A 13949-nucleotide genomic window follows, 5' to 3' on the forward strand; every position below is an offset into this window, starting at 1 on the left:
TGCCCATCAAATAAAGAATGAACTCCAAAGTCCATTCCAATGGGCATCATTTGTAATTAAGGACTGTGCAAATGCCCCCTTATGCAGGCAGGTAAATAATAATATGGGCTCTTCCAAAAGTGGTTACAGAAAACTCAGCTAAAAAGGTTTGAGTTTACAAGCATGACCATATTACAGCTGCTTAGCACACAGTCATAGTTGGGGCCTCCGTAGTAGTTCACAAGCCCTCTACTGCAAACACTAAGAGCAATTTACTGTCCTACAGGAAAGAAGATATAAAGCGTCAATTCATCTAACTTTGTATGATCAGTTATATGAAGAGACCAGCAGAGATTGTACAGCTCTGCTCCATGTACTACTGTGGAGGCTCGGAGTACACAGAGCTTGGCCTTCGGCACACATTAGTTTCCAAACCATTGCTACTGGAACTAGCCTGAAGACAAAACCACACTATAAATCATATCTCATGACCCATGAAAATAAGTAAAAAGGCTAGCCTATTTTTACATAGAACAAAGCCAAAAGATTCAAAACAAACATATATAGTAGCTCCCTACAGACAAGATATCACTATATCATCCTTATTCGCCCATAAATTGAAGAATCCTCAATCCTATGGTTTGAAATGTTAGGAAATAAATGGAGATCACCTCCATCTGTGTAAGACAATTAAAGTGACTCTGTATCCACCACTCCACCCCACCCCACCAAACTGCTAGTACCATCCTTTGACAAGAGTATTCTTACCAGTCGTGCATTTTAAAATGTGCCCGGTGTCTTGGTCAGAGCTGTAAATTTTTAAAAAAAGATATTTTTTTGCTCTGCGTCATACAATGTCTGTGCCTCTCCTTTCTTTCACCCTCCTCATTAGACCCCCCCCCTCTCCGGGCAGGATTTCTAGTCATTACCAGTCTAAACAGTGCACATGCCAGAGCGATACAGGTGCACTGTTTAGACTAGCAATGAATAGAAATCCTGCCCAGATGCGTTCCTGAGGACGGAGAGGAAGAAAGGTGAGGCGTTGCAGACCTGGGACACAGACACTCTAGGCCAAACCAGTATGACACAGCGCTGCAAGCTTAAAAGATCAATTTTTGCTTTAACCAAGGCACCGGGAACATTTTAAAAGACACGGTCGGTAAGGATTTATGCTCATCGAACAGATGGTACTAGCAGTTTGGTGGATACAGAGTCACTTTAAATTCTTGAACACTAAACTCTCCACACCATGTCATTTGTGGATTTGTGCTAAGGAGCACAAGGATGGACACAATTTTGAGGTTTTCTGCAACATAACAGAACATCTGTTACAGTTCCATTGAGTTAAAAATTTGTTCCATTATTATTTTTGCAGGATGTTTTATTTGCATATTTAAACCAATGAGATTCCCTGTTGCTCAATCTGCTGACACATAACAGATCAGTAAGCTTTTGGCATGTAGAGATATATGCTCAATAACTATTCAAAGCCAGTGTAATGAAAGAACAGCCAAGACTTGAAGATCGTTCCTCCTCAGATCTCTTTCAGGTGCAATGCGGCCATGAAAACAGTGTGTGGATCCAAATAGCCAAATCTAATGGTGCGTTTACACAGAAATTTATCTGACAGATTTTTGAAGCCAAAGCCAGGAATGGATTTGAAAAGGGTAGAAATCTCAGTCTTTCCTTTATGACCTATTACCTGTTTATAGTCTGCTCCTGGCTTTGGCTTCAAAGATCTGTCAGATAAATCTCTCTGTGTAAACGCACCCTAACAATGTCTCCACATTCACAGAGATAACTGTCACATTTCAAGCCAGGTGGGACGGAGATATTGCTAAATTGATGTCACTAATGCTGCATTTACACGAAGCGATAATACGCCAGATCGTACCATTAACAATTTCGAAGTAACGATTGTTTTTCTATAACTATCAGCGTTTAGACGGAACGATAAATCATACGGAAAAATCTTTTGCTATTGCTTAAGCCTATCTCGCACATAGGTTAAATTGGTGAACGACTGTTTACACAGAACGATCTGCAAATTTTTTGTGAACAACGATTTAAGAACATGTTGTAAGATCAAAATGAACGATTTCTCGCTCGTTGTTTGCTGCGTTTACACATGCGATCGTTCGAATACGATCGTTATTGTGCAAATTGGAACGATAATCGTTCTGTGTAAACGCAGCATAAGGGATCTAACCCAAACCTCAAACAGCAGCCATCCACAGACCATTATTCCTCCTACACAGACAGAAAACACATTGTCCTCATAGATGCCAGACCCAAATACTTTCATGAGATTGTCAGATGGAGAAGTGTGACTCATCATGTGTGAGATTCTCTGTGTACTTCTGTTTGATTACATTAGTATCACTATACTGAGAGCAATGCTTGTGTTGTTCCTTTTGGTTTTAGTTATGGACCAGCTATATATATAAAATTTTACAAGAAAGCATAAGAGACTGTTTCTGTAACATAATATAATACTATGATAACTATAATGCTAGATGTTTAAATTGAAATACATTTTTTGTCATTTCTGTCTAGTCTAGTCTATGTTTGTGCAGTTTAAGTGCATAATGCAGATTTTATTTACTTTTCTTTGATGCTTTACACTAGAGAAAGTATAATAGGAAAACTTTTTGTACCTATTCATGATTTTGGCCTAAAGGGGTAGTTCAGCAAAAAAAAAAAAAAAATATTATATATATATATATATATATATATATATATATATATATATATATATATATATATACATATATATATATACACACACACACACATATAATAAATATATATATCTTTCAAATCAACTGGTGCCAGGAAGTGCTAGAAATTTGTAATTTACTTCTAAAAAAAAAAAATAATAAAAAAAATAGTATTCTTTCCAGTCTGGAGAGCAGGAAAGATTTTCTATGGGGATTTGCTACTGCTCTAGACAGTTCCTGACATGGACAGAGGTGGCAGCAGAGAGCACTGTGTCCGATTAAAAAGAATACACCACTTCCTGCAGGACATACAGCCGCTGATAAGTACTGGAAGACTTAAGATTTTTTTTTAACTAGACACCACTAGCCATGTCTACATCAGTACATCAACAGCATCACATTGCATGTCCCTGTGAATCTAATTTTGCTCAACATGTACATGTAACCAGCCCAACTATATATAACAGTCTTATCTGTGTACATGTGTGACATGTATTCTCTTGTTATTTAGGAGATAAAATTGGAATTACTGAACCAAATTACCCAACTGTTCTACAGCCAAAGTTTGGAGGCTAAAATTATGTACGGAATGTAATAAGCTTACCTGACAACCAGGCACTGCTGAATCTCTGCCAAACACTGGGAAGGTGCTTCTATCAGCTGTTTTGCCTATAATAATGAAGAGAAAAGCATTCAGATACATTTTTGCAGTGTGCAAAAATATAGGTATAGGTAAAAACCTGCACATCTAAACAATGTTCAAAAAACAAAGTTTGCACATGTTAGTTTACATTACAGCATTCCCAGTTTCTCTGGATGGGTCATTCACATACGGTCTGGCAGGTGTACATTGCATAACATAAATTAGTTCGATTTTTCTTTCAATTCAGTGGAATATTCACTTTAATTGTTGAAATACGTTCTGCTAGCACAAGCTTGGCATGAAACAGGTTTGAACAAGCAGCACCTTAGTTTATCTTCACTGACAGCTCTATAAAGTGGACTCGACTGCATTTAAATGTGAGATGAAATGGATGTTGCGTATTGAAATCTATGTAGAGGGGACTAAGACGTTGGCTGAAACAGAAGGACAGAGTGAAACAGGGGGACAATGATGAGATGCTGCAGCACCTTGTAGTAAATGTTATATCTCACACAATGCTTGTGGCGATTCACAGCTTACAATGCTCAGTACTGATCAATAATGTCCTTTCATGTGACTGCTTCTTGGTATTATAGGGATAAAAGGACACATGGCCCTATGTGTGAGTGCAACACGTAGGAATCATCAAAGTTACTAGTCTGTACAAGAGATAAGCGCAACTCAAGTCCGATCGTTGAGCATTTCAATACTGCTAGCTGAAGAAGTTGGCTGCATGCAACTTTAGCCACTGGTATTAAAATGCTGAACGACTGGGCTTGAGCATGCTTGAGTTGCACTCACCTCTAGTCTCTACCAAATTGCTCAGAGACTAACACAGACCCTATATACTTACCATCCCTCCTAAGTCGATCGCCAGTCGAAGGTCCCGCCGGCCGCGGTCCCGGTCAACCCTGTCCGCGTCTTCATCTTCTTCCTCACTTACGGGGTCCCACTGCATGAATGAGAGCGAAAAGGCGGCTGATGCTTGTGCGCACCGGAAGCTTTTCATTGACTGGATCGCATCACACGGCTTCCAGCTTGCTCAGCCAATCAGAGCTGAGCAAGCTGGAAGCCATGTGATGCATTTCAGCCAATGAAAACGCTGTGGGTGTGCACGAGCATCAGCCGCCTTTTCGCTTCCATTCATTATAAAGGAAGACAATGAAGAAGAGGATGACCAGGCCCGCCCCCCGCTTGTGACGACATCGTCACAAAATGGCGGCAGGAGAAGATGACTGTGTCGACAGCAAATAGGCAAGTACAGAAAAGAGGAGGCGCGGCTCCAGACAGGTGACTAGCATACATTACAAAGTTATATAACTTTGTAATGTGTAATAGTTAAGGTGTGGGGGGGGGGGGGGGGAGATGAGAGTTGTCCTTTAATTCTGAGACTCCCACCAATGAGGACAACAAGACAGGAGAAGCACATGCTTTCACCTTTTATTCTCGACGCGCGACAATCTTTGCACAGAAATTGACATTATAAAAGACTATGGGGCTGCCTAGACAGAGATTGACAGCAGGTAACTGCAGCTTGCTGCAATGCATGTCTTCCTGCTTGTTCTTCTGATCAGTATCGGTCCATGTCAGTGTCATGTCAAAAGTTTTTTTTGTTTTTTTTATTGACAGGTATGCTGAAGTCTAAAGACATTATAAAGCTGGAATCGCACACACCTATTTTGGGGCAGTTTTGGACCCAAAGCCTGGGTGGATCTATCAGTAATGTAAAGCTTTTGTGTTTGGCTCAAAAAGCTGCGTCAAAAACCACTAGTATTTTGGTTTTAAAATCGCAAAAACGCATAGCCCAATCCACAAATGTTATGTGCAGATTTATTAAGCCATGAATTTTAAATGGTGTATCATAAAAAGTAAAATCGGAGCTGAAAGTTAACTTGCTGTCTGAAAGAGCTTACTATTGAATAGAAAATCAGTAGCATACTTTCCTCTCTGTGCTCATGTTTTGTGCAACATCTGGATGAGGTCTTGAAAACCCCAACTGCTATGGATTTGTAATATGGAAAACCTCACCGCAAATCCACCACATCTGGACCTAGCCTAAAGCAAGTTTATATTACAGAACACAAACCTGCTTCAATGGCTACCGGTACCTATGGCCATCACTATGATTAAAATGCTCCATACATTTTACTAGTCACTCCTAGTGATGCACGATGCACCGAAATATCGATACTACTATCGATATTTCGGTCAGAAAAACGGTTCGATACCAGGATTTCCTGGTATCGATACTTCATGTTAATCTGCATAATAGTGCAGATTAACATGAAGTATGGTGCAGAGAACACGGCCGGCAGCTACCTGAGCGCCGGCCGTGTTCTCTGTGTGCCGCCCCCTGCCCCCTGCCCCCTGGTGTCCCCTCCTCCGCCCGCGAGCTCTCCGCTCCCGGCGGCGCCAAATTTAAATAGCCGGCACACAGCGATCGCTAGTGCCGGCAATTTGCAGGGGTCCTCAACTGGCGGACCGCGGTCCGAACCCGGACAGAGGAGGCCAGCGGTCCGGACCGTCCCGCTCCCCACCGCACTGCCTCCCGCCCCATAGGCGTACTGTCCTTAGATGTCAGTACGCCTGTGGGGCTGGGGGCGGTGTCGGTCCGGCCCCCGGCTGATACGCGCTCTGGGGATGTCCCGGGGATTCCCCAGCAGAGCGCGCACCACAGACCTCAGTGTACGCTGCCGGCCTGTCCTTCCCGGAAGTGCAGGCCGGCGGCGTACGCTGAGGTCACTGATGCGCGCTCTGCTGGGGAATCCCCGGGACATCCCTACAGAGCGCGTATCAGCCGGGGGCCGGACCGACGGGAAGAGACGAAGACAGCCGCAGCGGGGAACGAGGTGCTAGGTGAGTTGTTTTTGTTATTTTTTTTTCTGTCTGGGGGGCATCTACAATGGGAGAGCGCACAGGTGGACTATATACTACAGGGGGGACCTCACAGGGGGCTATATACTACTGAGGGGGCTATATACTACTGGGGGGAGCGCACAGGGGGCTATATACTACAGGGGGGACCTCACAGGGGGCTATATACTACAGGGGGGACCTCACAGGGGGCTATATACTACTGAGGGGGCTATATACTACTGGGGGGAGCGCACAGGGGGCTATATACTACAGGGGGGACCTCACAGGGGGCTATATACTACAGGGGGGACCTCACAGGGGCTATATACTACAGGGGGAAAGCACAAGGGGGGCTATATACCTATATACTACTGGGGGGAGAGCACAGGGGCGCTATATACTACTGGGGGGAGCTCACAGGGGGCTATATACTACAGGGTGACAGCGCATGGGGGGGCTATATACTACAGGGGGAGCTCACAGGGGGCTATATACTACAGGGGGAGCTCACAGGGGGCTATATACTACAGGGGGGAGCTCACAGGAGGGCTATATACTACAGGGGGAGCTCACAGGGGGCTATATACTACAGGGGGGAGCTCACAGGGGGGCTATATACTACTTGGGGGAGCTCACAGGGGGCTATATACTACAGGGGGAGAGCACAGGGGGGCTATATACTACTGGGGGGAGCTCACAGGGGGCTATATACTACTGGGGGACAGCGCACAGGGGGCTATATACTACTGGGGGGAGCTCACAGGGGGCTATATTCTACAGGGGGAGAGCACACGGGGAGGCTATATACTACTGGGGGGAGCTCACAGGGGGCTATATACTACAGGGGGAGAGCACACGGGGAGGCTATATACTACTGGGGGGAGCTCACAGGGGGCTATATACTACAGGGGGAGAGCGCACAGGGGGGCTATATACTACTGGGGGAGCAACAGGGGGCTATATACTACTGAAGGAGAGCGCACAGGGGGGGCTATACACTACTGGGGGAGCAACAGGGGGGCTATATACTACCAGGGCAGTCACCCCCTTTGTACCTAATATCAAAGGCCTGGTGAGAGAGAAAAAAATGCCAATTTTCCCGCTAATAAGCAGCAATTCTGTATATAAATAGTTGAACGTTTGTGACAAAGTAACAAAACACGTTTCCTACTGATGTTCAGCTCGGACCTTCACCTGACAATAGACCCCGGTAAGCAGACCTTCACTAAAAGTTGTTGAGTACCCCTGCCCTAAAGGGTGGATGCCGCTGTCATAACCGACAGCGGCATTTAACCCCTGCAGAGCCGCTCCATATGCAGCACGAGTCTGCTGCATATGGATCGGCTCCTCACTGCTAATGACTGCGGCCCGCAATCCCGCGGGCAGCAGTCATTCAACCATTCCAAATACGGGACCCGCCGGTGCTGCGGCAGCGGTCCCTTACACCAGCCAGTTCCCCAACCTCCGGGTCCACAATCCTGTCGCAGCCCCTCCATTCCCGCGGGGCCCACCGATACAGTGGCACAACAACTCCCAGAATACCTTCTTGTGGGTTGTTGTTCACAAGGAGGCATGCTGGGAGTTGTTGTGCCAGGAGGCTGCTAATGCATTACAACTCCCAGCAGCATACCTCCTTATGCACTACATCCCCCAGCATACCTCTTTGTGCACGAGGAGGCATGCTGGGAGTTGTAGTGCACAAGAATGTATGCTGCACAGAGTTGTGTCAGGAGCTGCACAACTGCAATTCCCAGCATACCTCCTTGTGCACTACAACTCCCAGCATACCTTCTTGTGGGGAGTTGCAAAGCACAAGGCATTATGCTGGAAGTTGTTGTTCACCAGGAGTTATGCTGGGAGTTGTAGTGCACCAGGAGGTATGCTGGGAGGTGTAGTGCACAAGGAGGTATGCTGGGAGTTGCAGTTGCGCGGCAGCAGCCTTTCAAAACATCCCAGCATACCTTCTTATGCACTACAACTCCTAGCATACCTCCCTGTGCACTACAACTCCCCACAAGAAGGTATTCTGGGAGTTGTTGTGCACAGGGAGGTATGCTTGAGGTTAGAGGGGAATAAAAAATGTAAAAAAAAGGTTCTAATAATCCCCCCTTTTCCCTTTTTTTTAAAAAAAAAAAAAAAAAAGACGTTCATGTATCCATTACATGTGAATTGTCAGAACTATAAAATGTAACAAAGTGATCAAGAAGTCACATAAATAAAAATGTTGTGCATGGGGGGAACATATCTGTAGTCAGGGAAAAGGGAAATTATATTTGTATTTTTACGTATTTTTTTTCTCAAACTTTTTATTTAGTATCGAATTGGTATTGAGTATCGAAATCCGAAAGCTGGTATCGGTATCGAACTCAAAATTTTGGTATCGTGACATCCCTAGTCACTCCTGACACTAGTTGCAGCTTTCGCTGGTAACCATTTTAGAATGAGGAAAGTATATACTTTTGAAAGCAAACATGCGACTATGCAGAATCACAAAGTAGCATGAATCATGCAACTCACTTTAAACTGTGTCAGCATTTTCTTGCACACAAAATAATTAAAAGCATTAGCCAAAGCATGGCGGAAACCAAGATTTCTAAACAAATGCCTCTAACAGGAATTTATATGTAGACACTAATAAACAAGGATTTATACAGGATGCTTCAAAGAAAACAGGCTTAAAGGAGAAAACTGGATAAAAGGTTCAACGGGTTTGACAGGAATAGCATGTTCACAGAGATTCTTTATGTATATTATATCCCTTACCAATATAAACTTAGAACAATTAATCTTATGCATAAGAATCATCTACATGTGTCTTGGAGGCACAGAATATAGTTGTAAGGGAAGTTATATCCAGTGGTTACATGACCAGAGTAGTGGGTATACAGCAGTGCTGCTCAATTCCAGTCCTCGGGCCTCACCAACAGGTCATGTTTTGGGGATTTCCTTAGTATTTCACAGGTGATATAATTATACTCGGTGCATCAGGTATTATCACAGGTGTTCTTTGTATGGGATATCCTTAAGGGTACAAACCCACTTGACGTATTTGCTGCGTGAATCAGTCTTAAAAATAAGCAGGCAAAACGCAGGTTGGCTTTATACAATTGTTCTGCGTTAAAATACGCAATTGCGTATTTTTGAAGCGTGAAGCTACATGCGTTTTTCGCACAGGTTGTTAACAACTGATGCTTTGCTAACAACAAGCTTCACGCTTCAAAAATACGCAATTGCGTATTTTAACGCAGAACAATCGTATAAAGCCAACCTGTGTTTTGCCTGCTTATTTTTAAGACTGATTCACGCAGCAAATACGTCAAGTGGGTTTGTACCCTAAAACATGAACTGTTGGTGAGGCCTGAGGACTGGAATTGAGAAGCACTGGTATACAGCACTAGAGCAACTCAATGAAGCAGCTCCATGAATGCCAGAAGACAAAGCTATTTCTAAGTGGTTGTGGGTTTTCAAAGTGAGGGCTAGGTGTAAAATTATAGTACAAACTCAGGCTGGGTTCACACTACATATATTTCAGTCAGTATTGTGGTCCTCATATTGCAACCAAAACCAGGAGTGGATTGAAAACACAGAAAGGCTCTGTTCACACAATGGTGAAATTGAGTGGATGGCCGCCATATAACAGTAAATAACTGCCATTATTTCAATATAACAGCCGTTGTTCTAAAATAAGAGCAAATATTTGCCATTAAATGGCGGCCATCCACTCAATTTCACCATTGTGTGAACAGAGCCTTTATGTGTATTTAATCCACTCCTGGTTTTGGTTGCAATATGAGGACCACAATACTGATTGAAATATATGTAGTGTGAACCCAGCCTTAAACTGTGTCACTTTTAGGGTATAAACCCACACGCCGTATATGCAGCAGATACGCAACAAATACGCAGCAGATTTGTTGGTACAGATTTGATGCTGTGTTCAGTTATTTAGATCTAATCTGCTGCGAGTTTGCTGCGAGTTTGCTGTGTATCGCAGCAGTAAATACGCTGCATATACGGTGTGTGGGTTTATACCCTAAGGCTGGGTTCACACTATGTATATTTGAGGCTGTATTTGTGAGGCTGTATAGCAACCAAAACCAGGAGTGGATTGAAAACACAGAAAGGCTATGTTCACATAATGTTGTAATTGAGTGGATGGCCGTCATTTAATGGCAAATTTTTGCTGTTATTTTAAAACAACGGCTGTTATATTGAAATAATGGCAGTTATTTACCGTTATATGACGGCCATCCACTAAATTTCAACATTATGTGAACAGATCCTTTCTGTGTTTTCAATCCACTCCTGGTTTTGGTTGCTATGAGGACCTGACTTGAGGACCAAATACTGCCTGAAATATAAAGTGTGTGAACCCAGCCTTATTGTGTAATTGGCAACATCAAATCCCTACTGACTTAAAGTCCCCATAAGGGCTGGCCAATTGTATAGGGAGGATGGAAGAGATGACAGTCGGCTGACAGTTTATGAAGGTGTGGCCACCTTTACAGCAGGACCCTTTAGGTTCCATCAAGAGCCAAAGCAGTATGCTACAAAAGTTGCTCAAATATTATATTGCTTGTCTGTTGACAAAGAACATGCTAAATTCAAAGTTGGCCATGCACATTATGGCTCCTTCACATCTGCATCAGATAGAGACCAACAAAATCCAGCAAATTTCAAGCATAACTTTTAAAACCTAATTCAACAGTGGACGTGATATAAAGAGAGTTTGCAACTTAAATTTTTTTTTTTTTTTTTAAAGTTAACACGGCACTTCCTGTGTTCTGCCTCTTTTTTTTCAGTGCTGTGACTCTCTGTACTGGCCGGGACGTCATGCATTTAGTCTGTTTTTTCAACCAGCACAAGACTTTGGGAGCCTTTACACAAATTTACCTGACAGATTTTTGAAGCCAAAGCCAGGAATGGGTTTAAAAGCCGAGAAATCTCAGTCTTTCCTTTATGACCTATTCCCTGTATATAATCTGTTGCTGGCTTTGTCTTCAAAAATCTGTCAGATGATTCTCTCTGTTTAAAGGCACCCTAAAGGCTCACATACACCATTGATTTAGATTTTGAAAGTTATAATGACAGGTACACTTTAAAAGTAAGTAGAAGTAACAGACTTTGTGAAGCTATCAATAGATGGCATTGAAGATTAAAGGGAACCTGTCGACCCCTATGCCGGGGCAGAGCCCGTCCGACTCCCCGGTGGAGACCCTTCTACTTACCCAGTGTACAAAGTCCCGCTCCTTGAGCCGCTCCCGTTGACGAGATATGGCTGTCCTGTAGTCGTTCCCATTGCCGAGATATCGCCATCGGAAGCCCAGCGCGCGTTCATCAGAGATTCATACATTCTCTATGAGCGTCGGACTCATCTCTGATGAGCACGCGCTAGGCTTCAGACGGCGATATCTCGGCAACAAGAGCGGGTCCAAGACCGGCACCTCGTGCACAGGGTAAGTATAAGGGTCTCCACAGGGGGGGGGGGGGTGTCGGCTGGGCCGGACAGGTCCTCTTTAAAAAAAAAAAATTAATTATTATTATTTATAATCGGCCACTTAAAAGGACACAAACTTTGTATGTAAAACATTCACTCATATATAGGGAAGTGACTGAACAAAAAAGCAATAACTAAACAAAAAAAACCTCAAGCAGAAAGCCTGAAATCAAAGCTAAAAGCAGAATCAGAGCAGTCATCTATGGGCAATGGATAAAGGAGGGGATCTGGAGATCTTACTGATAATTCAAGAATGCAGAAGTTTAGACAACACAGATAAGAATAGCTGTGAATAAAGAATCTGATTTTCCATGTAAACAATAGGTACAGTAAACTTGATTGTTGATAATAGATGAAAGGGACGTGTACTACAGGATTTTATCTGCAATCTCTTGCCTGGTACTGTGGCCTGAGGGGCACACAGTTAAGGTGGCCAGGCTCTGTTCACAACTTGTTTTTGGCTATGTCTGAGGTATATGTTGGGAGCCTGAAGTATGAAGAGGATGTGAACTTTTCATGTACTATGTTATGCACTTGGAATAACACAGGCAGAAATGGACACCAAGAAACCTTAAAGTAGTAAGGAATTATTTGAAAAAATTCTAAATGAGATTATGAATTACATAAGTACTCATATTGTGGAATCAACCATCTTGGCCAAACCCACAGAAGCATGAGCTCATGTCAAGTAAATCAATGCAGATATATTCGGCTGTACAGAGGATGCCACCAATAGGTTCACAAAATTCCCAGGCAATTATCCAAGAAGGGGAAATTATGCAGAAATTTAGCATAATTGCAAAATTGAACCGCTTTCTCACAGAAGGACTGCAAAATTCTGAAGCATGTAGAAATACCTTTGTGGTGCCAGCACATTAGAGATGAATAGGAATGCTAGCTAAGGCTGGGTTTACATATGTCTGGTGGTCTAGCACTGGGGACGCCAGATGCCATAAGCAAGGTATTTTGTACCCAGAAGCTCATCCGTTGCCCAATAGGCTAAAATAGGCCATGACGCTGGACCTATGTACCATCAAGCATATTAGCCCTGTCAGTGTGACTTTGTTGGGTCAAAATAATACTGCATGTGGTTTAATCTGGGTTCTGCATGCTGAAAGGCGAATATGCCAGATGACAAAGGCATGTGAACTAACCCTAACAATTGTTAAATTGGCCATATACATACATACAGGCTAATGGTGCGTTTACACAGGCAGATTTATCTGACAGATTTTGGAAGCCAAAACCAGGAATGGATTTGAAAAAAGGAGAAATCTCAGTCTTTCCTTTATGACCCGTTCCCTGTTTATGGTCTGTTCCTGGCTTTGGCTTCAAAAATCTGTCAGATAAATCTGTCTGTGTAAACGCACCATAACAGATACTGCTAACAATCTAATAACTTAATATGTATGGAGGCCACATGGTTTGGTAACAAGGTATATTGGCTGCTTTCCATGCAGCCACAGTATTGATGTATGACCAACTAAAGCATGGATGTTTATGAGGTAATTGTGAAAGATAACTAATGGGTATAGTCAACTTTACTAAGCGAGTGTTACATACAAAGTGATCATCTTTTCTTTGGGACCATTTGTTTAAGTAGTATTAGCTAATAGTTGCGCCAAGCACACTGCTGGCGACAGTGAAATGTTTAACTATCAACAACAAGCACAGCTGCTGGACTTGCTGCCCCCTCCCTCTTGTTCTCTCCATGCCAAATTACTCACTCGACTCTGAACGATGAGGCAGCAACAGAGGAAACTGGCAAGTGCAAGTGAGATTAGTGATAAACTAGAGGATCCCTGCAGAGGTCAGTGATTAGAGGGTGCCTAGTTGTAATCACTCTTCTAACCAAGTCCTTATCTCATCTTCTTCTCCATCTTACCTCAGCCCAGTCATCCTGTCACAGGCAGCAGCCACCAATCAATACACCTCCAGGATTAACAGCAGTGTGCTGGTGATAATGGTGGTGGTAACCAGGATAAATAGAGTGCACTTTACCACTAATGTAGAATATATATTAGCACTAAGCAGTATACACTCCACACAAAATTAGTTTCATCTCAAAAAGTAGAAATAACAGAATTCATTCCACATCCAACATCACAAACAGACATTTAATTCATATAGCTGGGTCTAGGATAAGCCTGTGCTGCTATACCTTATATTACTATAACTTACAAGAAGCATCTTCCTGAAAGGCATATAAAGCTTCAGACAGAAAAAGATTACAAAACTATGCATACTTTGTTGT

General features: G+C 43.1%; 1 protein-coding gene across 5 annotated transcripts in view; it reads right to left on the minus strand.

The window, feature by feature from the left end:
• Positions 1 to 13949, minus strand: part of TCF12 (transcription factor 12) — a 169792-nt gene that overhangs the window by 60659 nt on the left and 95184 nt on the right. For all 5 annotated transcript variants that reach the window (XM_069982394.1, XM_069982387.1, XM_069982372.1 and 2 more), the window contains exon 6: positions 3304 to 3368. In XM_069982394.1, the coding sequence (XP_069838495.1) occupies positions 3304 to 3368 (65 nt within the window). The remainder of the gene's footprint in view (positions 1 to 3303; positions 3369 to 13949) is intronic.

Source organism: Dendropsophus ebraccatus, chromosome 1 (genome assembly GCF_027789765.1).
Source record: "Dendropsophus ebraccatus isolate aDenEbr1 chromosome 1, aDenEbr1.pat, whole genome shotgun sequence".
NCBI classification, from domain to species: domain Eukaryota; kingdom Metazoa; phylum Chordata; class Amphibia; order Anura; family Hylidae; genus Dendropsophus; species Dendropsophus ebraccatus.